Source organism: Columba livia, chromosome 5 (assembly GCF_036013475.1).
Source record: "Columba livia isolate bColLiv1 breed racing homer chromosome 5, bColLiv1.pat.W.v2, whole genome shotgun sequence".
NCBI classification, from domain to species: domain Eukaryota; kingdom Metazoa; phylum Chordata; class Aves; order Columbiformes; family Columbidae; genus Columba; species Columba livia.
Window position 1 is genome coordinate 42865200 of NC_088606.1, and position 23661 is coordinate 42888860.

The window sequence follows — 23661 nt, forward strand, 5'->3', positions numbered from 1 at the left end:
GAAGCTGTAACAGAACACCATTAAGATCTACTTAACTGAATCATCACAGGCAGACAAGGAATGTGCCAAGGGAAGGTACATTAACAATCTGTGTACAAGAAAGGGTGCCAATCTTACTTGACACCTACAGTAGCACAGTGGTTCCAGAGTGCTTTTTGTCTCCAATTAGCATTTGCCTGAACTAAAGTCCTCCTGTTTACCTGTCTGTCTCTGAGGTGAAACCACAATGATATCCATCAGTCCCTCAACGTTGGCCAGGACTGTCTCTTTGTTCCGCCCAGAGTATTTGTCCACTCTCTGGATAGATTTGGTTTGCCAGTCAGTCCAGTATATCCATCTATCCTGCTGCTCAAGGACCCAGCAAAGAAAAAGCACAGCCATTAGCATGTTTAGCCATGTAGACGCAGGATACCCATAAAACACATCCCCAGTGGCAGAAGGCCCCAAACAAAGGTCTTTTCAACCCCCTCCCCTCTTGTCATAAAGCAGATTACTGTCTACACCCCACGGGAGTTCCGACAAACCTTCTTCACTAGCTCCACAGAAGAGTTAAGTACTATCCCCTCAGCCACCTTTGTTTCCCCAGACTATAAGATTTCCCTGTCCCCAGGCTGCACTGTCCAACTCATCAGCATGTCAGGGAGAATGATGGCAGCAGGAAAATCTTCTTACCTGCGTCAGAGCAAAGGGATGTGACACCTGGCTGACCAACACTTGCCGCAGCTTCCCATTGAGATCACAACTCTCTATGCGATCAAGATGTGCATCCACCCAGTAAATTCTGGAGGAACAGGGAAAGATGTGAGCTTCCATCTATACAATCCCTCTTTCCAATAATTTGCTAGCCAAGATGGATCAGAGAGAAAAAAAAAAAAAAAAAAAACAACAAATCCCACAACCCTACTCCAATAAACCAAGCTAAGAAGGCATAAAAAATAATTACATCCCTTAACCCTAGGCAAGTATAAGAAAATCTTTCACTGACCTCCTGGTGTCATAATCCAAAGTCAATCCATTTGGCCATCCTAGGTCAGTGTTAATCAGGATTTTACGTTCAGAGCCATCCAAGTTTGCCCGTTCAATTTTAGCAATGTGACCCCAATCTGTCCAGAAGAGGTATCTGAAGAGATAAAAGGCAAGTGTAAGAAGAAAAGGACGTTTTGTTTAGCTTTAGTTATGAATTTAACTGCCAGATTCTTCAAGTTCAAAAAAGATCATGTGGTCTGCAGCTTGCTTCTCCCAACTATCTGCCCAGCCTTCAAATTCACTGTCTGCCTGATTACGTTTGTCATTCAGAGTCAGCCCCTTGCTTGTATCTGCAGACTCACACGGCACATCTCTTCTTCCTCCCACAAACCTCCTCTTCCTATCTGCCTCTGCACAACCCTTCTCCCAGCCCCACCAATACCCCGTACTTACCCCTTCTTGGGAAAGACAGCAATAGCTCGGGGCTCATCCAGGCTGTTGTTGATCAGCACTTTCCTGCAGCTTCCATCCAGTCTAGCTACTTCTATGGTATTGCGTCCTGTGTCTGTCCAGTAGAGGTTCCTGGCAACCCAGTCTACTGCCAGGCCATCTGTGGTCTTCAGACCCTGACCAATGACAGTTTCCATGTTGCTGCCATTCAGATCAGACCGCCTGGATGGAAATCAATGACAAACAGCAGTGAGGGACACATAGCTTCCAGAAAGCCTTCACACCTCCATATGTGATCCCCGTCAACCACCATAATGCTACCTCCCTAACACCTTTTTCTCTACACTCTCCAGCAGGCTAAACACACCGTCAGCATTTAGTTCAGCAACACACATGACACTGTGTACCAAAGACAAGGTGTAAGTAGCAGTGTATTGTCAGCATCTCAGTCTCCCCAACTTAGTGGCACACTCCCCAGCTCACCATGGCACAACCAGCACAAGTAGCTGGATTACCTGGGCACTGGCCAAGCAGATGACTGCCACCCACCTGATGACATCAAGAAATACATCTGTGTAGTAGATCTTGCCATCCACACTATCATAGTCCAGAGAAATGACGTTGTTCAGCTCAGGGACAGGTATGTGCACATCTGTGTGGTCACTGGTGTCCAATGAGATACGACGGATGGAAGCACGGCTAGAGAAAAGTAGGTAGGTTTCTGGAGAAGAGTCACATGTCTGCTCGTCTCTCTTCAGCTGGATGCCAGTGGGGCAAGCACAGGAGAAGCCAGTGGGGTGAGGCAAGCAAAGGTGGGAGCAGCCACCATTACGAAATCCACATTTATTGAAGCCTTTAGAAATAGGGAAACCATCAATGAAGGATCAGTGTGGTCTCAACAGAACAAAGCTTTATTTTAAAGGCTACACACATGCACAACTTGCTAGCAGCTGAGTTCATCCTCACCATCCCAGCCCTGCTGGGAATCTACAGCCTTTCATACAGAGACTGCCTCCCTGCCATCCAAGATTTGTAGTGGGTGCATGGTTGGACATGGAGAACAGCAAGGCACAGAAGAAGAGGGATCGTTAAGAGCAAAATCTTGACCTGCATTCCTTGCTGATCGTAATTTTCCCATAGAAAAAGGAACAGCCAAATGCTGATAGATACACACAACTGCAGTTTAGCTTTATTATTGTTGAAAATGGTAATGCTGACAGAAAGATCCAACCCTGTGGGGAAGCAGCGTGACAATGCACCAGAGGCCAGGCTTACAAAGAAGCTTCTGTTTCAACTTAGCTGCACACAGTGGCAAGTAAACAAAAGCATCAGAGGAGCCTGCTGAAAGTGCCTGACATATTAGGGTCATAATTTTTTTTTTAATAATTGTAAAAAAAAAAAAACCACAACCAACCTACACAAAAACACAACAACAAAAAAAAAATCCCAAAAAACGCAACCCCAGACAGCTACAGTTTTGGTTAGCTTTAAGTTATATTGTGAAGTTGTACTGTCAACACTGATGTTATGCTGTTAGTAGCCACAGGAGAAGCAGCACAGAGTTTTCTGCAGAAGTACGTACTGGGGAAATTCCACCAAAATACAGCACAGCACAACAAACTCCCGCTGAAGAGCAAGGAGGCAAGATGGGGTAGTATAGCATCCACAAAGAATAATGTAAGGAATCTGACTCTGGCACAGAATTGTTGAAGAGCATGATATATTAAAAACAACTAAAGAAGCAGAGATTTTGTAGAGGAAGTGGCAGACAGGAAGACAAGGCCTGCAATGATTGGTGAAAAAAAGTAACTAGAACTTGAAATACGGTTCCAGCAACTAGCTTAAGAGGAATTGTGCCAATGCCAGTAGACTCTGGTGGAGCCTAATTGGGCATGACTCATTCAGTCCTCCTAAGAAAGTGGCTCTGTTGTGTATGAGAATGAGGTTGTCAGTGCAATCCACTAAAGGAAATGGAATGAAGGGGACCAAAATGCAGTAACAGACAAACACCAGACCTACGGAGCTGGGTAAATAGGGAGAAGTGCAAAAACAGCTAAACAAGAGGGAAGAAGAAAAGAAACCATGATTTTTGAGAAGTTCCTCTATCACTCATGCGCTACACCAAAGGACTCTTTTCAATGACAGGTCTGAAGGGCCCCTCATCACCACAGACATCCCCTGATTTGCGAGCAGCCTAGCAACTCACCCAGGGGCCGTGTCCTATCAACAGCCTGAATGTCCATGAGGCCAGGTAGGTTTGTCCTCACCAAGACGACATTGGCACCAGTGTCCTTGTCAGCCCTGTGAATGCTGCGAGTTTGCCAGTCAGTCCAGTAGATGTAGGAGTCCAGCAAAGTGAGGCCATAAGGATGTTGCACTGGAGATAGCAGGGTGTGGCGGTTAGCACCATTGAGATCTGCAGCCTCAATCCGCTAAAGAAAGAAGTAAACATCAGCCCCATACTCAAAACACTGATTCTCTCGCTAGCAATTACTATATCAAGTGGGAAACAGAGTCTAAGCAAGTGACATTATTCAAGTCCACTCTCCCCATAGCCCACATTCTAATAGAAGCTTATGTTCCCCTTGCTCTTTTGAGCTCAAGAGCTTCAAAACAGCCTCAGGCTACCAAAGACCCAATGACAAACAATGCTGAAGGACAGAATCAGACCTCAGTGTGTGCATCAGCCCAGAGCAGCTGGGACCCAGCCTTATCCACTGCCAGTCCATTAGGCCAGCCCAGGTTGTTGCTGATCAACACCACACGTCCAGAGCCATCCATCCCAGCGCGCTCCAGCTTCGCATTCTCACCCCAGTCTGTCCAGTACATATACCTGAGGAAATACCAGAAAATATTATGGAAACAGAGGTCAGAAGTCCTGTTCTAACTCCTAGATAGCCTCTTGACAACACTAACCCCATCTCGTGGTACAAAGCTATTGCCCGAGGGCTGTCCAGGTTCTGCCAGACCAAGACTTTCCTCATGGAGCCATCAAGGTTGCCCACTTCAATCCGGTTTGTTCCTGTATCTGTCCAATATAACTTTCTGCCAATAGCATCCACAGCCAGCCCATCTGTAGTCAACAGACCTGAGAAAACAGAAAGGTGTATTGGTCACTGCTCATCCTCCCAGCTTAGTCAGGAACTTCCCGTATTCCCCTTTACACCTCAACAGGCAGTTACTCTAGGCTTCGCTTGCCCTTCTGCCAAAAACTTATTCTCCCAGGGTATCAGAGAATCTCTCTTCTCATGCTGCATGAAGGTGAGAGGCTCACAAGCCAAGATCTCTCTTACCTGTAGTGATGATGTCCTCAAATTGTGAGCCATCAAGGGCAGCCCGGCTAATTTTCCGCAGTGTGCTGTCTGACCAGTAAACCTTTCCTGGGTGGTAGAAGAAAGAGAAACTTAAGAGCCCAAACCAAAGCCTGAAAGGGCCATGAAAATGATCGGAGAGATAGAACATCTCTCCTGTGAGGAAAGGCTGAGAGAGTTGGGGTTGTTCAGCCTGGAGAAGAGAAGGCTCCGGGGAGACCCTATTGCAGCTTTTCAGTACTTAAAAGGGGCCTGTAAGAAAGATGGGGACAGACTTTTTCAGTAGGGACTGTTGTGATATGACAAGGAGTAATGGTTTTAAAGTAAAAGAGGGGAGATTCAGGCTAGACATGAGGAAGAAATTTTTTACAGTGAGGGTGTTGAAACACTGGCACAGGTTGCCCAGAGAGGTGGTAGATGAAAACACTCAAGGCCAAGCTGGACAGGGCTCTGAGCAACCTGGTCTATTAGAAGATGTCCCTGCTCGTTACAGGGGGGTTGGACTAGATGACCTTTGAAAGTCCCTTTCAACCAGACTATTCTACAATTTTCTGAACCAAACAGTGAAATCCTTAAAAAACAGATCCAGGTCTCTGACTACCAGCTACTCCATTCAAAACAGATCTGACTGCACAGGACTAAGAGCAGCACATGACTATTAAGCTAGAGTTATAAATCAGTACAAATTATCTCGTTCCAGTCCTCCCCAAAATATGCAGGAGCACTGCCACTCTGACCTTTACTCAAGGACAAAGAACACATAACATATTACCAGCTAGTAGTTATAGAGTCCCATATTTGATTTCTCAAAACATGCCAGAGGACAGCAATCAGATAATCTACCTTACTGTACAACAGTGAGTTTACAGCCAACAGAGCACCAGATGTTTAGTATACACAAACAGCCAGAGTGTCAGTTCTACTGCTGTAAAAGGCTTCGGCACCAGGAGGAAAGCTTTCTTAAATCAGAAATGCATGGGAACCTCTATCAATATAGCAGGCAAGTTTCTCCTGACTGGAAAGGAATATTTGCAGCACATTCTAAAACCAACTAACCAATCAACAACAAAAAAAAATCACACACATACCAAAAAACCAAAAACCCACAAACACCAAACCACCACTACCCAAATTCACAACCTCTAGTAAGATCCGGATCTTTACTCAGACATTTTCATATGAAGTCACTTGTTGCTTTTCAAACAGACAGCTGGATACAGTAAAAAGTTCAGACCTTCACGAGGATCCACTCCAATTGCAATGGTGTTCTTCATGGTGACATTTACGGAGACAACAACATCTGCAAAGTAGGGAATATCCAGAGAGACCATTCGGATGTCAGTCCTTCTGGCAAAGATCAGAAAGCTCGTCATTCCTGCAGAGGGTTGAAAATGGAAAGATATTAGGGAGAAACAAGTTCAGTCAGAAGCAGGTATAATTTATTGAACATTCTGGAGGTTACATTCACTTCAGTGGGGAAGTCTCAGACAGATCTTACGGGGAGTCTGGGTATAAAAGCTTTACTGAATGTTATTGAAAGCTTTTTTACATCCAAGTTGAAAAGGAGTGCACTCATAGAAGAGTTACTTCTGCTAATATGTGTGGGAAATGGGAACTAGGAGTCAGTTTTTTCCTGCTAAGGAGAAAAAGTGGATGTATCACGTCCTGAAGCTGAGTGCCTTCCACAATCCACACAAAGGGTCCATGGGAGAAGTCTGTACAGGCCTATTAAACAATATAGCACCTTGTCGTTAAAAACTAATCCACCTCAAGATTAGGGCAAAAGTATGGGGAAAAATGTGACATCTCGTTTAGTTGACCAATATAATTTCAAGAAAAATTTCTTCTGCATCAGTCCAGTTATCAGTAAGCTTCTTCATAGTAATTTCTATTCAAACTGAAGGTAGAGGCGTGAAATTTTTTTTCAAGGGGTAAAGCAGATAAAAGTGAATTTTGTTCTCTAACAAGACAGGAACAAAATGTTGCTGTGATACAAAACTGCAATGCGAATCCTAACAGAGAGGACTCACCAGGGGAGCAGGTTTTGCCATCAGATTGCAGGTTGATCCCAGTAGGACAGGTACAGCTGTAACCTTTTGGAAGAGGTGCCAAAAGGCACAGGTGACTGCAGCCTCCATTGTTAACTTCACACACTGTATGTACTATAGGAAAGAGGATGAGAAATCCATTAGCCAGTAGCACAGGCACAAAAAAGGGATGCATCAGCTACAGAAACGCATTCTAGAATGCCCTTAAATACCAAGCTGAGAGTTATTCTCATGCTCTCATATTCCACCCAGAGACTTAACGCATGGAGGGCTGACAGATGGTCAGCTCCTTGCAGGAGAGCTGTGCCACATACCAAAACCTGAGCAAGCTCTCAGCTCAGCATGGCTTGGGGCGAGCTCTGTACCTGGTGGCCTGTGCCGGTGGAAAACATGAATATCCATAAGATTCTCCAGATTGTCCTGCAGCGTTTCCCGAGCCTGCCCAGTCCTTCTATCTGCGCTCTGGATGCTTTTGGCCTGCCAGTCTGTCCAGTAGATTCTCTCGCCATAAAGAGTAAGTCCAAAGGGGTGAGGCAGATTGCTCCCAATCAGCACCTGGTCAGATTACCCCCAGCCCCCCGAAAAAACATTACTAAGAAGTCACTAAGGGGAAGAGGCTTCCCTTGCCCCCTCTCAACACCATACTGTACAGTCACAGCAAAAGAAGAGTGATATGGCAACCTCAGCCCTCAAAAGGAGGTTCCCTCACACACAGTTTGCAATGGAAAGGGAGCTCTTCTCTCCCAGTGAATGCAGCTCAGCATATCTTGATTTGGACATTTCACTTTCAACTGGAAAGAGAGGCAGAGGCCATCAGCACTCTGTGCTCTAGGATTTACACCTCAGGCTCCCAGACTCCCCCCTCAAAGACGGCTTCCTTACCTTCCTGTTGCTTCCATCCAGGCTGGCATACTCGATGGTCTTCATGCCTGCATCTGCCCAGTACAAGCGCTGTGACTCATAGTCAATGGCCAAGCCGTTTGGCCATGTCAGGTTGGAGGAAATGATCACCAAGCGGTTTGAGGCATCCATACCAGCACGCTCAATTTTTGGGCTGGCTCCCCAGTCGGTCCAGTACATGAACCTGAACACAAGCCCAGACACAAGTGAATGCCTACTCTCCTTCACTGCCACTATGGCCAGGCTGTATTACGAACAAGAGAGCCTGGTGCCTTCAGGCCCTAGCATAAAACATCATTAGGCTAACATTGTACTTGTGTCCAGCCTTAGCTTCTTGTAATGTACCTAAGATCACACTCAAATTTATATAACTTCTACTGCTTAAGTGCTGGTCTAATTACAACATGGAGGAAAAAGTTCAAGCTAATAGTTCCAGGTCTAAAAATTAACCAATTATTTACCAGTCTCCACCACTGGCCCTTTATACTCTTGCTGCATTGGTCTTCCAGTAACTACCTCAAGGAAAGAACAGCACACTTTTATTCAAGACCTTCAACGCTTCTAAAGCAATGCCTGGCAAACTTCCTCCTATCCACCCTATCCCCAGCTCCACAAGGTCTTATGATTCAGAAGCAAAATCTGTGACTGAAAGCATTTCTTTCAGTTATTCTACTCAGGTTTGCTTTCTATGGCATAGTTGATCCATCAATAATGTGACACAGTTCTTTGAAGCCAAGAGGCTACTAAAGTTAGAGCTTGCTTGAGATTAGCAGTAATTCACCTGAGGAGATCGTTCTGATTGAACTCTGGTTGATAAGCAGAGAGCTTGAATACAGATTCAATAGGTGTGAAATAGAAAAGATCTAGATGGCCTCATTCTCAATATTTTTGTACCACATCTTTAGTTATGTCTCAAGGATAAACAAATGAAACCAACGGCCAGCTCCTGTACGCTATACAGCACAGCAGACAATCACCGCTGCTTATCTTGTCCCACTAGCATCCAAAATCTGGTCTCTAATTTCAGTCTTTGGTAGAATGTAGAACAACAGCACCGGAGAGAAAGTCAATTGCCAAAATCAAAGACCTTTAGACATACAAGAATTGCCATGTCATCCCAGGAAAAAAAAAAAAAAAAAAAAAAAAAAGACTCTCACCCTCCAACTGGGTCCACCACGATATCTCTAGGTCGGTCTAAGTTCTCCCAGATTAAAACAGTTCTCATGGTTCCATCTGCGTTGGAGACCTCTATCCGATCTGTTCCTACAAAAGTCAAGAGAGAGGTCAGCGACTACTGGAACCACAAGAACCAAGGCATAAAACATCCCTACAACAATGCAGTCTTTCCCTCCATCCATCTCTGTTCATAGCTGGAAGACAGGTAAGAAACATGGCTCAAAGTGTCACCTCTCTCAGGTCAGCTCTGTGGGAATCACTGGTGATGAGTCCTGTAGGAATGTAAATGAGTCCCTTCATAAGCCCCCAAAGTATCTACATGGGCATGAGAGAACAGCTAAAAAAGAATGACTTGACATCTCTCTGAACTACGACTCTCCAGCAGGGAACATCTTCCAAATATTATCTGCTGCACCCTGCCATGCACTGTAGGGGGATATGTAAACACACAAACACACACAATCACAAGCTCTGCAGCAAGACAACTGTCGGGCTTGACTTCTTCTATAAACCTTTCTACAGAATTAATACTAGGAATATTGAAAAGAGAACTACACTAAGGATTTCACCTCAGCTCCTACTTAGAAGCACACAAGATGAAATTTTGCTAGACAAAACCAGACAAATTTGTAATGAGACAGAATTAATAAGCTGTTTTTCAGCATTCATGACTAATTAGGAAGACAGAAACCTAGGTAAAGCAGAGGATCCCAGTACCTGCATCAGTCCAGTATAGTTTGTTCGTGACCCAGTCAATTGCCAGTCCAGCTGGACTTTCCAGGCTGGTATCCACCACAACCTACACAGAAAGAAAAGGAAAAAATCCTTAGTAAGATTAGACCTTAGAGAAAAAGCACTTGCCTAATGCACTACCCATTCACGACTGTTAACTTTCAAAAGGCAAAAGCCCAAGCAGAACAACGCCATGTGAGAGAGAGCATTAAGGATGTAGAAGTTGAAATAAATCTTACATTTTGAGAAATATCTATTTTTCATATCTGTTCAAACCGCAGCTCCAAACTTTGAACTCAGTTCCCTTCATTTATGGCAACATTAGCCTAAGGGCAGGTGCAAAAAGCATTCACATGGAGCATGGCTCTGTTATGTACCACATTTGGAACAAGAGGATTTAATACTTCTTCCTTTCAGATTTTAGGGCTACAACAAAGGAACTGACCACAACTCACAAGTCAACATGCTTTGTGTCTCAATTCAAGGTTTTCCATACAAGTGGGAATATACAACAAACGTGTATGAAGTGTTCAGTGATTTCAGGGCTCCTCAGAGCCAGAACTAGGCAAGCTAATGAACAATAAATCCAGCATGAACTGCAGGCCCTTAAAGCCAGTGTACCCCGGGGGCTTAAAATCTGATGCTCAAGGAGTTTCTTGACTAGATGACCTCCACATGTAGTTAACACCGTACCTCCTGGCTTGATCCATCCCATTTTGCTCGGCTGATTGAGTCAGTGCTAACATCTGTCCAGTAGACATAGTCATCCTTTGAGTCCCAGTCCAGAGCCACAGCACTGCGAACGTCAGCAAGGGGGATGACATCATCTGACAGGTCATCTGTGTCAAAGCTGATCCGACGGATGTCCATCCTTCGGGCAAAAAGCAGGAACTTGTCAAGACCTGATCAAAGGTCGAAAGGTCTTCTTTTAATTTCTCTAAGTTCAACAACACAGTGATAGATACAGACAATTCCCTGCTATATCCAACCTTAACCACTTACATCATCTCTCCCTGGCAGGTCATAGCCCAGGAATTTATTGCTAGCAAAATATCACTGGGGAGGTGGAAGCTGGGCTGGGCAGGGGAAAACAGAGTAGTAGAGACCTGTCTCCCAGAGGTAACCTATGCTGCGGGACCAAAGTCAACCACATTCTTCAAAGAATGGCACAGATCTCCCTCCAAATAAAATAGCTATGCTGTCTACTGAGAATCTAGGAGATGGCCTAATTCTCCCACATGGTTGCAAACCAAGAGAAACTGTGGCAATCAAGAGCACTGAATTTTTTGTTCATTACTGACGCAGCTCCTGTGGGAGCTTTGGGGAAACAATGAGCTGTGCAGGTAGCATGGCACAAACAGCAGCCCTGAAATAAGGACCCAAGGATGGAGCTTTGCTGCATCCCCACCCATCAAGCCTAGTGAGGGCAATGGGAATGCAGACCTGCAAAATGCATCAAACACGTGAAGCATCCTCTGGCAGGGCCCTTGATACTACCAACTCAGTCTATCCAGCTGTATCTCCTTGGAAGCAACTGCTGCTCCTTACTCCCACTGCCAACCCTCTGCCACCCGCTGAACATCTGAGCATGCAGGCTGTGGTCCCACCTCACTTACTCTGGGCGCAGGAATGGCTGCTGGTCTTGCGAAAGCCCGTGGGGCAGGCGCAGGTGTAATCCTTGCTGCTCGGCAGGCAGAGGTGAGTACAGCCCCCATTGTTGGTCCCACAACGGTTTCTCCCTGCTCAAGTAGCCAAAGATAAAAACAACCACGCATAAAGCAAAGAGCAGAGAAAAGAGAGAAAACACCAGTTGAGGTGTCAAGACCCACATGGATAAGAGAACTTGTTTACCCAGAGGTTAATAAGGAAACATAGAAACTAAAGCACTAACTCCATTTGCAGGGCTCAATTTTAAAATAAAATATTTAACTCAATCCACTTCTAGAGCAGATTACAGCAACTGAAGAGGAGTAAGGGACCTGTCAGTCATTACTAGTGGCCACTTCTGACTTTTTTTGCCTCCCAAAACAGGTCTTGCATAAACAGGCCACAAGTATTTCTTACTGACAAGCCTCCTCTCCCACGTGTCAGCAGGGGGAGCTGTGGTAACACCTAACACCGGGTTACCGGGGCTGAGGGACCTCAACTAAACTGCCGGATGGACCAATTTCCACAGCAACTCTGGAAGGAGGCAGTGGATGTGTCACTGGGCTGGGTTCAGGCTTGCCATCCCCCGGCTTTATAGGGTGGGTGGCAGCAGGTGGAGCAGCTGAAATGGGTCTCTACCCTCTCTGCAGTTACCTGCTGGCTGGCGCTGAGGATGCAGCGTGTGGATGTCCATAGGAAAGTGGAGCTTGTTGCGGATGATCTCCTGGTTCTTGCCTGTGAATTTGTTGGCGCTGTTGATGCTCTTGGTGTGCCAGTCTGTCCAGTATAAACTGTCCTCAAACACGGTGATAGCAAATGGGTGTGGGAGGCCTGTAATAGACATTTAATCCAGGGATATAATCGGGTCCAACAGGACTCAGGCTAGCAGGAGATAAGGGAAAGCTCTTTCACCACCCCTTGAACCTTGCCACAGGCAACCTACTCAAATCCAACTTACACCAACGTAACAGACAATCTTCCTTCTTGTCCACTGAAGACTGAGTAGCAAACCCCACCCCCCTCAGCAGTGGCAGAATTCATCCCACAGTGAAAGGAGACAAGCATAGAAGCAGGAGCCAGTATCTCTGAAACTCAGAGGAACACTGTGCAACTGTCTTCTCTACTGCAGAGAGCACTGCCCATACATAGTCCTATTACCTACCTTGGCTAATAACAGCCTTCCTGTTCCGCCCATCGAGGTCAGCCCTCTCAATGACATGATGTTTGGCATCCACCCAATACATTCGATGTCCTGCATAGTCAATGGTCAGTCCATTGGGCCAGAAGAGGTGTGTATCCGCAATGATGCGCCGATTAGAGCCATCCATGTTGGAATACTCAATGCGGGGAGTGTTACCCCAGTCGGTCCAGTAGATAGTGCTAGAGGAGGCAGGGAGAGACAGGCTAGAAAACTCACGTCCCACATAGTGCACCCAGCATCACTCCTTATCAGGGCAAAACAATATCAGTTCAGTGACCTTGAGCATGAGACTGGGTCACAGCCAAGGGAGAAGTATCAGCCAACAAGATAACACTCAGCACTTTCAGGCTGGTGAAACCTGAAGGGCCCAAAATAGGATTAAGGCTCTGAAGGCCCCCAACATTGCCAGGTTCCCCAAACTAGCAGTACAAAATGAAGGCTTGAACTCACAGGTAGACTTTGTGAGCAATGATGGGGTTTTCACCGTTCACCTGGAAGCACTTGCATGGAGGGCTCACTGGGGTCCTAAGTTTTCACTCACCCCTCCATAGGATGTAGGGCAATTGCTCGAGGCTTCTCCAGGTTCTGCCACAAAAGCACTTTCCTGTGAGTGCCATCCAAGTTTGCTACTTCAATTCGAGACGTCCCAGAGTCTGTCCAGTATAATTTGTCGTGGATCCAGTCAATAGCAAGCCCACCTATCTCCAGGGGAGAATTAAGCACAGGATGAAACCAGGAGCAGGATCTGCTCAGAAAAATAGTTTCCTTTCCCTCAGAAGAGGCTCAATTCAGTCCTCCTGTATCTTTCCCCATCAGCCAAGATAACTCCAGGCAGACATCAATCTCACACCCATTCTATCCAACCCATACCCTTGCTCAGGGAGATGCACTCTGTTTTGAATGCTGAGTACCCACTTTTCTACACCCACCCACCCCTATTCTCATACCAGCGTCAGTCCCCAGATTTTTGCCTTTTTTTGGTGACGCACCTGGGCTCTCCAGCCCTGTGGAAACCACCTCTTCCACATTGCTACCATTCAGATTGGCCCTCATGATACGATCGAGAGTGACATCGGACCAAAACACCAGCTCCTTGCTGTGGTGGAAGTCAAGGGCAATGGCATTTTCCAGGTTGTTCAGGAGCAGCGTATACTCTGAGCGATGAGGCAACACTTGTCGGATATCTATTCGGTTGGCAAAGAGCAGCACTGGCTCTGGCCCTAAGAATATATGGGAAGACAGCATTAGAGTATTTCAATAGGGTCCCACCTACCATTCCCTTCACACCAAGTCCCAGAACATAGTTTTACAGTACTGACAACAAGAAATAAACTCCCAAGTGCAAAACAGTTCAAAGAGCTGTTTTCACATCCTCAATACACAGTCCTAACTCAAAGATGAGCAGTTTTCAACCTTTTGGCAAGTGGTCACTCAGCAAGAAGTGATAATTCCAGGTCCCACATAAGCCTGCCTCACCTGAGCCTCTGAAACCATACTACTAGGCAGCCACTTGGCAGCTTAACTACAGTTTCCTTTTCTTATATCCATCTCCTAGCCAAACTAACACACATGCTCTACCACATCTTCTACCACAGACAAGACACAGTTGAAAGCTGCCTCAGCGAAATATAAACTCAGCAGGTACTCCCACCGCAGAAGTAAAAAAAAAAAGGTAAACACTGTCAACATCCTTTATGGATTTAATTAGGGGAATTCCTAATTAAATCTTAATTCTTTAAATGGAATTTCTAATTCCTCAACTCCTACATCAGAGGAACTGAGGAATAAAGTTAAACAAGTGTATAGGTGTCCTTAAAAATCAGCACCTGCCCATATAGCAGCCACTCACAGCATTCAGGACTGGTGATCAGCATCAAGGGTCAAATCACAAGGAGGTGTGATACAACCTCACTGACTGGAAAGGTTAAGACACTTCCTGAACAGAGGCTACGGCAGGAAGTTGTTATTGTCCCAAAGTCTAGGTCACCAGGAATGACCAGGGACTAGGAAAAGAAGGCAAAGGCTGTTCTGCTGGCAGGGAAAAGAAACAGTGAAGTATCTCTCCATGGTCAAAATCACACAAAATTTTCACAGGCACTCACCACCAATCTGGGTATATCTAATACAAATCCAGGTACTTCCTTTTCCCCACATGTTGGTTTGGTGAACATCATAGTTCTGCCAATGAAGCCTTAGCGACAAAATTATGAGAACTGGACCAATGCACACACATGCCCCCCTCCCAGAATAAGGTTGAACTTCTCTTTACCTAGAGCTTTGCAGCTACGCTTGTCAGGTCGCAGCTCGTAGCCTTGCTCACACCAGCACTGGAAGCCTCCCTCACTGTTGGTACAGCCTTGGCTGCAGTAACCTTCCTCAGCACATTCATTCACATCTGCATGTAACAAAGGGAGAAAGTTACCATGAGATCATCAACAGCCTGCTTCTGCTTCCATGCCCTGATTTGCACCCTATCATAGCCATCAACTTCAGGCACATCAAAGCAGTAGGGAGGAGGTTACAGCTCCAAAAACCCACCTTGGCACGATCGGCCATCTTCCAGGAGCCTGTAACCTGTGTGGCAGGTGCACTGCACCATCCCTCGTACCATCTGGCACTTCTGAGCACAGCCACCATTGTTAACATTGCAGTTCTCCTCCCCTGTTCGTGGACCTGTGAAAGGAACACATAAAGATAACTGAGCTGAAACCACAAGGCAGCTGCTTGTGTTCTCAGCTGTCAGGCAGCAGTTGCCCTTCAGAACAGGCTGAGCAAGAGGGGGAGGACACAGTTGGAACTCTCCCCTGCAGGCCACAACTAAAGGCGACAATGAAGCTCAGAATACTACGCTTTTAGGCTTCACTGTCTCTGCAGACAAACTTTGATACCTGAGATCATAATCTTCTCCCCATTATTCCTTGTCTGCAGTATGTAATTGGCAAAACCACCAAGGCCTTTTTCCTCAGTCTTCACTTCTCTCCCATTATCACAACCCAGGCTTTCTTCCTTATACACATCCTTTAGCAACAACAGATAGACTCCCACACATCACAGTGCCTCCATTTATATTTAGGACTGAACCTGGAGGACTTACGGCAGTTTTGATGCGGGCTCTCATCACTGCCATCTCCACAATCATTTGCTCCATTGCACAGCTTCCTCTGACCAATACAACGCCCGTTCCCACACAGGAACTGGTCTGGGGCACACTGAGGGGTTCCTGCAATAGAAGAAGGGAAAAATAAACACACCACAGCTTACTGATGGGGCAACAGTCATGTTAAAGAAAAGGATATAGAACATTTTCTAAGATTCGTTACACACTTTAAATATGAGCACAAATCCATGACTTCCTCTTTCCTTGAATTCAGCTCATCTTGCACATTTTACTGCTCCACATATCTTTATGCTGATTTGGAGGCTTGCAAACTCTCCTCCAGACTGAGTCCAATGTTGTTTTATTGGAAAGTTCAGCTATTTAGTTTATCTCAAAATGACTGGAAGGTCTTGGCTTAGTTCCCTTTGGTTCCAGATTCTACAACCCTACTCAGAATGTGCAAGAGCAGAGTCAGTTCCTCACTTTAATCATCTGATGTGTCACCACGGCTATGGATCTTAAACCTGCCTAGGAATGAGAGTCTTGTCCAGCCCTAACTGCACTGTGACAGACCTGGAATGAGATTTACATGCATCCTTGAAATCTGAGCTCAGGCAACAGGATTTCACACATGAGCTACATGCTTCAACTTCTGCTGTTGGCAGGGAGACTCTACAGAATTCTTGTAAGTAAAGTAATACTGTTTGTAAGGACTTTGCCAATCTGATTGCTTCTTCAGCAATAACTGCACTGTCCTGTTGTCTCTTATTTCTTATACTTCTTAAGCTGACTTGGTTAGTGATTTCCACCCTCTGATAATCCTAGGGAGACAACAGAACAATACAGTTATCAGCAAGGAAACAATGAGATTGGCAGACCGCCTGTAAGCAGCATGGAAAAGGGCAGTTGTGAGATTAACAGCAAGTACAAATAAGAACTAACAGACACACCAACAAGGAACATAAAACCAAATCACATGCAGATTCACTTTTCAGAGCATAGTAATGCTTTATATGAAGGATCCTGAAACTCACACTGCATTTCTCATACTTGAACATAAAGATCCTTACATCAGCTGATCTCCTAGTATTCTAGGAATCTTGTATCTTTGGCCAACAAAAATATAATTCTGCTCTAAATGCAAGAGGTGACAGGATTTTAGCTCTTGCTGCAGACTTTGAGACAGCACACTATTTTGCTTAGGTGAGCCAGCACACACACAGCTTGGAAGTCCCAAGTTAATTTTTTCTGCTATCACCAGAGACCTAATGCAGAGCTGCACAACTTAACCTTACAATAACAACTGCTGCACTCAACCACCTTGGCTTTGGTTCCAGGTGGAGAGGCTGAATTTCAGTGGCTCTGGAAGTTTGACTTGGCTTCTGGGTGTCAACTGTTCTTTCCACACCTCTAAATACCTTTGTTATCAGGAGGATGAAACAGGGTTACGGGCTTGTCCTTAAGTACAGCTGTTTTTTCTAGGATCACCACCATTTACTACACACTGGTGGTCATGACAGCTGACCAATCTAGAGCAGCTGCTCTCAAATGACTACACAGTGTCCCTCTCCAGGTCCTCTGAGCTCAGCTGTCCTTGTAGAACACCCACTCTCCCCTCCTCAACAGGCCAAAACACCAGGATAGTTTCACAAAATCCTTTTGTCACCCCTAAACCCACTGTTTAAAACACACTGATCAAAAAATACACTGATGCATAGCTGGGCTTCAGTCACTGGAGTGAATCCATGGACCAGCACACACTGTTCCTCAAGAAGGCCTACAGACATCCTGAAGGATTTAACAGAAGGTTCTAGACATTCCTTGAATCCTGCCATAACACTATAGGGTCTGTTGAAACTCTTCTCCATAAACACTATTATACAAAGAAATGGCTATATGCAAAATGATTACTAGAAAAAGAGAGACTCCTGAGCAAATATCAAAGGGGGAAGCTGACACTCTTATCCTCTAAAACAAAGGCTTTATCCTTCACTTCCACAAAATGCCCTTTTTGATTCCACTGCCTGCTAGAATTGTTTGGGAATTTCACAAAGCAATATGAAAGCTACCCAGAACTATCAGAAGGCATGAGTTCGACATAGTCCATCTGACAAAGGTAGCAACTTTGCACACTATTCAAGTTTCCAGGTCTGAATGGAATAGTCTCACAGCTCTGTGGTAATTCACAGTGTAGGGACAGGATCGGAAGATACAGGGATCTGATACTTCACCAGAAAACACCACCATTTAAGTTAGTTTAAGCACACAGACCTGCACCTGTTTGCAAGCACATAAGACAGCCCATAGATCCCACTCTTTGGGAAGGATGGAAACTCTTGGCTGAACTTGATGAAGCAATACAAAAGAGACTTTGCTACCTGTTACCTCCAGGATGGAAACATTAGCTATAAGCAGCAAGGGAGCAGGCCAAACCTGTGTTCTCACAGTTCTCCTCATCGCTGTTGTCAGAGCAGTCATCTTCCCCATCACAACGCCAGGACAGACGGACACAGCGTCCTGATTTACAGCGGAACTGGTCAGCTGTGCACATTGATGTAGCTGAGGGACAAAAAAAGAACAGTAGATGAGCAAGAACGATCAGAAGAGACCCAATGCCAAAGCTAAGTCACAAACACTCTTTTGCATTCACAGAATCTGAACACTTCCCACCAGCTCCCAGCACTCACTGCAGTTCCTCTCATCTGACTGGTCATCACAGTCAAAGTCTCCATCACACCTCCAGCCAGCGTTAATGCATAAGCCACTGTTGCACATGAACTCTCCAGAGCGACAAGGCTGGTGAGATGCTGCAGAGATGGTAAAGAATACAAAGAGCAAACTCAGACCAACGTAACAACCCCAAGGCCCCTCAACACCACCCTTACACTCCAGTGTTGGGGAACTTGGTCCTCAATAGATTCCTCCCAGAAACTGCTTTAATTCCAGTACACAGAAGTGGGCTAACTACACAGTTCCCATCACTATCTCAGTTTCCTGAGTTGAAAAAAAATAATGGAAGAGCCAGCTTATGTGTAAACAATTTGATTGCTGTCTACACTGCAATTCTCCCCCAGCCAATGCAAAATCCATTTAGGTTTGCAGCTCAGATGCCTGGACCAGTGTATCACCCCGCACTAACTTACAGCAGTCAGATTCATCAGACCAGTCCCCACAGTCATCGTCACCATCACAGTGGTAGATGTCCAAGATGCAGCGTCCATACGCACACTGGAACTCTTCCAAACTGCAAGTGGCAGCTGGAACATCTGATGCTAACAAGGGAATCAAAGAAAAAAAAAAAAAGTCTGATGGGACAAGGTACAACGTAGTTCAGATGCAACCTTCTCAGTCCAACAATGGACTAGCAAGTATTCAATGGAAAGGTGCTGGAAATTACTTGCCATTTCTGCATAGTTCTGCATGACTTGTATTATTGAAAATAATGTTTGTGCTTCACTGAGGGGCAGGGTAAACCTATATATAACACCACCTGTGCAGACAATTCACTAAAAATAATTTTAAAATATTAAAAAATACATAGGATGTTAGTCTATAAACAATAACTTTTCAATAGCCATTAAGCTCTAGAGAAGGAAACAGCTACGAAGAAAGGTTGACGGGAAAGCAATAAAAACGATCCAAGAGTGTCCCCTTCCACCTTATGCTTGAGATGCTATGTTATAGTGCCCTCCAGAAAGTGTTTAAATTGTTTACTGAACCTGAAAAAAGGTAGATACAAAAACAGATGGAAAAAATATTATAAAGGTGGCTCTATATTAAGGACTGAGGCATGTCATTGAAGCACATAATGGTTTGGGTTGGAAGAGACCTTAAAGATGATCTAGTTCCAACTCCCCTGCCACAGGCAGGGACAACTTCCATTAGACCAGGGTGCTCAAAGCCTCATCCAACCTGGTCTTGAACACTTCCAGGGATGGGGCATCCACAGTTTCTCTGGGCAGCCTGTTCCAGTGCCTCACCACCCTCATGGTGAACAATTTCTGCCTTAGATCTAATCTAAACCTACCCTCTTTCAGTTTAAAGCCATTACCCCTTGTCCTGTCACTACACGTCCCTGTAAAAAGTCCCTGTCCAGCTTTCTTGTACATCCCCTTCAGGTACCAGCAGACTGCTATAAGGTCTCCCAGGAGCCTTCTCTTCTCCAGGCTGAACAACCCAAACTGTCTCAGCCTGTCCTCACAGGAGAGGTGCTCCATCCCTCTGATCATCTTCGCGGCCTCCTCTGGACTTATCTCAATAAGTCCATGTCTTTCTTATGTTGGTGGCCCCAGAGCTGAAGACAGTACTACAGGTGGGGTCTCATGAGAGCTGAGTAGAGGAGGAGAATCACCTCCCTTGACCTACTGGTCACGTTTCTTTTGATGTCGCTCAGGATATGGTTGGCTTTCTGGGCTGCAAGTGCACTTTGCTGGGTCATGCTGAGCTTCTCATCAAGCAACTGCCCCAAGACTTCCTCCTCAGAATCACTCTCAATCCATTCTCCACCCAGCCTGTATTTGTGCTTGGGAATGTCCTGACTTGTGTGCAGGACCATACACTTGACCTTACTGAACCTTATGTCAGAACGTAAGGTTCAAGTATGGAATGACTACTTAAAAATTTTAACAGAAAGAAGCACTTGAAGACCTAAGAAAGCAAGCGAGCAGCAAGGTGCCCAGCTCTGCACCTGACCTTTTAGGATTTCCCTCCACCCTTTTCTCTCAAGTTGTCGCCAAAACAAACCATGCCTTATCAGAAAGGAGCACCGCCAGACAGATGACCCTCGGCAAAGCCCAACAAACAAAACCCAAAGTCAAGGATTTGTCCACTGTTCTCTGTTCAACAGTACACTACGTGGGAAAGGATGAAAACATATTTTGAGCCTACGCAACAGAATCTGACACCTCTTCTGACTGTCCAGAGAATTAACTGCATGTTTCAGGCATATGAGTCTTCCAACCAAGGACCTTTGAGAAGAAATGCATTAAACAAATGGGAAAAGAAACACTGACAGTCTGAGAAGTGAACTACACCTGCCTCTCCAACCTGAAGTAGTGGGCACAGCCTGCATGCATGCAGTAAGAGCTTTAGTTCAATGAGAATCCGGTGGCTGGATACTAAAATGTGTGTTAACATGTGCCTCACCAAAAGAGCCTGAAAGGAGTGTTTGTATCTCCTTGAGGAAAAAACGAAGTCAGTGATTTAAATTCTCATGTAGTGTGATTCAATTATAATACACACCCCCTAAAGAAACACAAAAAAACTACAAAAACAACACACACAGAAGAACAGTATAGTCCCACCTTGTCTTAGATGAACGACAAGAAGGACTGGTGATAAGGAAAAGATGACAACCACATAGAGGAAGATAAGAGAAAGGGAGGTAGCAGCTCCTCATTGAGTTACTTAAAATGTCTAACAGAGACAACTGCCAGACAGGACTGAAGAAGCATTCCAGCTCAGAGAAGTAGAAGTGCCAGTTCTGGGTGTCCCTCCACTCCCACTGGAAGCAAGGTTGAACCATCTCCCCTCCTTCCTCAGGGCCTATTCGTGGCCTGTGGGGCAGTGACAGGCAAGGGAGCAAAAAAGGGAGAGGAGGAATGGAGAGGCAGAGAGGTTGGCTTCCTCTTAGAGCCCTTTCCTGTCTTAGAAACGTTTGCAGCCCCTGGCTCCCTGCCAACTCTCATTATCTGGAGAGATAAAAGACAAACTCCCCCATGCATCCACTCCCCCTGCCCTTCAGGAGCTGGCGGCCCTGATCCCCCTCCCAGAGCCTTTTGAAGTTTCCTGCTATCTAGAACAAATTCTGCAAAATGCCTTTGAGAGCAGGGTGGGGGAAGGGACCACTACAACCTCCACAGACACTGACAGCACTCTCACAGACATGGGAGAGAGGCGGTGGCGGTTAGGAAGAAACATAATAGACCCCTGTCCCACTTGCCACAAGCCTGTAAACGTGGAGGAAAAAACAACTGTCATGGGCTCTCACAGCCCCCCTTTCCCATCAGTCACATCAGCTTCCAGTGCACTTGTCCTATCGGCCCTTTTTGGACAACATCCTGCACAAAGCATCCGAGTGAAGCAAGGCTGGTCAGGCAGGCAGCCCCTGCAGTGTGCCAGCTGGGGATGCGCAGTCCCTGAGAATGCTGTCAGTGGGCAGAACCCCACCAGAAATTTCAGGCAGGAACCAGACAAGACGAAAAAGAAGAGAATAGTTTCCTCCCCTTTCCCCCTGCCCTTCAACTCCCACAGTTTTATGTAGAACTGTATTCAGTAAAGCATAAGCCTCCTGCTCTCACTCAAGGTCACACAGCCATGGGAAAGAACAGAGAAGCAGCCAGGCACAAATGAAGTATGCCTGTGAGGTAACACAAGAGATACACCATTCTCTTGTGCCCTCTGGGGTAGGCAACAGAAGGCAGCATAGCTGCCAGTACAGGCAGGACTAACTCGTTTTTGATCTCTGCTACAGAAAACGTGCCAAACCCCAAGACAGAAGCAGGTCCAAAGGGCTATTTCCTGTGGTTACAAAGCAAGGAGAGCACTTACGGCAATTCTCTTCATCCGAGCCATCCTTGCAGTCTGTGTCACCATCACAGAACCAGTGTTCAGCTATGCAGCTACCATCACTGCAACGGAACTCCTTCTCGGAGCACTTTCTCATATCTGCAGAGACAGCAACACAAACAAAGTCTTGGCTTTTCTCAGAGATCCAGGAAACAACCACATCATGCTCCTGAAGCTCCCAGGGCACCCACAAACAAGATTGCTCATTAAACCACATATACCCATGTCATGCAGTGCCTGAGCAAAACCATCACTGTTCATTTAACTGACAGCGCACTGGATTCAAAAGGAATCCATAGGACTTGACAACGGTATGTCAAGGAATAACAAGTCTCAAGTGACTTTTGCCTGGCAGGTAAGATACACAGCCTGATATCCCAAGCAGCCAGCCCTGAGAACAGAATATCCCCCAAGCCCAGCCCAGCCAAGTCAGCTGCGAGCACCCACCATGCTCAGGGGATCCTAGAACTGCACAAGTTGGAGTCTGTGCAACCCCTTTTAATAGACTGGCGGGGCAGTATTTGTGGGGCCATATCACTCACCACACTGCTCATCGCTGTTGTCACCACAGTCGTTGTCACCATCACAGTGCCACAGGCTGCGGATGCAGTATCCATTCTGACATGAGAACTCATCTTCCTCACACTCCCGTGGAGCTGCAGGGACACAACAGAGAGAAGGTGAAGGCAAGGCAAGAAGATTTACCTTGGAGAACACAAAATCTGTGACATGTTACAAACAAAGTAACATCAGCCCCCAAGGACACAGCGACATTGGAGAGCTGATTCCCCATCCCCTAACAATACCCGGAGGGCTACTGTGAGATTTCTTGAGTGTCTCTCTTCCAACCCATCTGCAAGTCAATACTACAGCAGGTTCTAAAACTTGAGAATACGGGTTGGAGGAAATTCTGGAACAGGTACTGGTGGACACACCCACCCTGTGGTGGTATTCTAGCACAGCCCCAAGCCAGGTTCAAGAGATCCCTGCACAAAAAAAAAGGCAGTGCAGGCCTCTTTTAAAAGGATTTAACAGTCCCTATCATTATCTAACAAATAATTGCTGGCAGAATTATATCTCCACCTACTTTTCACAACAATGCCAAAGCTATCTTCAAAGGAAAGGAAATATTCATTGAAAAGAGAGAGAAAATTTAAACTTCCTCCTCTGAATGCCTCGGTATTTGCAGTCTCATTCCATCCTCTTTGCCAGTCTTCTAAGGCAGCTTGTCTGCAGACCAGTGAGGAAAGGAAAGAGACTGCAAAATTAGCACCTGAGGAGCTCAATCCAACAGAAACCCTTCTATCGTTATGTGTTAGTCTGAACAACCCCCTAGGAGCCTCTTATTCACAGAACCTTGCCTTCCTTCTTTCATTAGTCTCCAAATCTTTTGATCACACCCTTCTCCACTGCTGTCTTAGATATGAGGGCATTCCAACTTCTTCTGAAAAACAGAAGACCAAACAGATCTAGACCTACACACCTTTTCTTTCATGAAAGTCTTTGAATAGGCTGGAAAATTAAGCTTGGTCCTGCGATCCAGAGCATCACAGAGGATGTCAAACC

General features: G+C 45.7%; 1 protein-coding gene across 4 annotated transcripts in view; it reads right to left on the reverse strand.

Annotated features, from left to right (window-relative positions):
• The window catches only part of LRP4 (LDL receptor related protein 4), an 81869-nt gene that overhangs the window by 6330 nt on the left and 51878 nt on the right, over nucleotides 1-23661 (reverse strand). For 3 of the 4 annotated variants that reach the window (XM_065064735.1, XM_065064737.1, XM_065064738.1), the window contains 29 exons: nucleotides 22638-22751; nucleotides 22078-22194; nucleotides 18672-18800; nucleotides 18216-18335; nucleotides 17962-18087; nucleotides 15526-15651; nucleotides 14970-15104; nucleotides 14701-14826; nucleotides 13421-13651; nucleotides 12973-13129; nucleotides 12393-12610; nucleotides 11885-12061; nucleotides 11200-11325; nucleotides 10277-10485; nucleotides 9569-9650; nucleotides 8833-8938; nucleotides 7658-7859; nucleotides 7141-7330; nucleotides 6758-6889; nucleotides 5962-6102; nucleotides 4710-4796; nucleotides 4333-4504; nucleotides 4087-4249; nucleotides 3623-3848; nucleotides 1966-2269; nucleotides 1420-1638; nucleotides 986-1120; nucleotides 673-781; nucleotides 201-345 (listed from right to left, as the gene is read on the reverse strand). In XM_065064735.1, the coding sequence (XP_064920807.1) occupies nucleotides 201-345; nucleotides 673-781; nucleotides 986-1120; nucleotides 1420-1638; nucleotides 1966-2269; nucleotides 3623-3848; nucleotides 4087-4249; nucleotides 4333-4504; nucleotides 4710-4796; nucleotides 5962-6102; nucleotides 6758-6889; nucleotides 7141-7330; nucleotides 7658-7859; nucleotides 8833-8938; nucleotides 9569-9650; nucleotides 10277-10485; nucleotides 11200-11325; nucleotides 11885-12061; nucleotides 12393-12610; nucleotides 12973-13129; nucleotides 13421-13651; nucleotides 14701-14826; nucleotides 14970-15104; nucleotides 15526-15651; nucleotides 17962-18087; nucleotides 18216-18335; nucleotides 18672-18800; nucleotides 22078-22194; nucleotides 22638-22751 (4524 nt within the window). The remainder of the gene's footprint in view (nucleotides 1-200; nucleotides 346-672; nucleotides 782-985; nucleotides 1121-1419; nucleotides 1639-1965; nucleotides 2270-3622; nucleotides 3849-4086; nucleotides 4250-4332; nucleotides 4505-4709; nucleotides 4797-5961; nucleotides 6103-6757; nucleotides 6890-7140; nucleotides 7331-7657; nucleotides 7860-8832; nucleotides 8939-9568; nucleotides 9651-10276; nucleotides 10486-11199; nucleotides 11326-11884; nucleotides 12062-12392; nucleotides 12611-12972; nucleotides 13130-13420; nucleotides 13652-14700; nucleotides 14827-14969; nucleotides 15105-15525; nucleotides 15652-17961; nucleotides 18088-18215; nucleotides 18336-18671; nucleotides 18801-22077; nucleotides 22195-22637; nucleotides 22752-23661) is intronic. The other variant, XM_065064736.1, reaches the window with a different exon arrangement.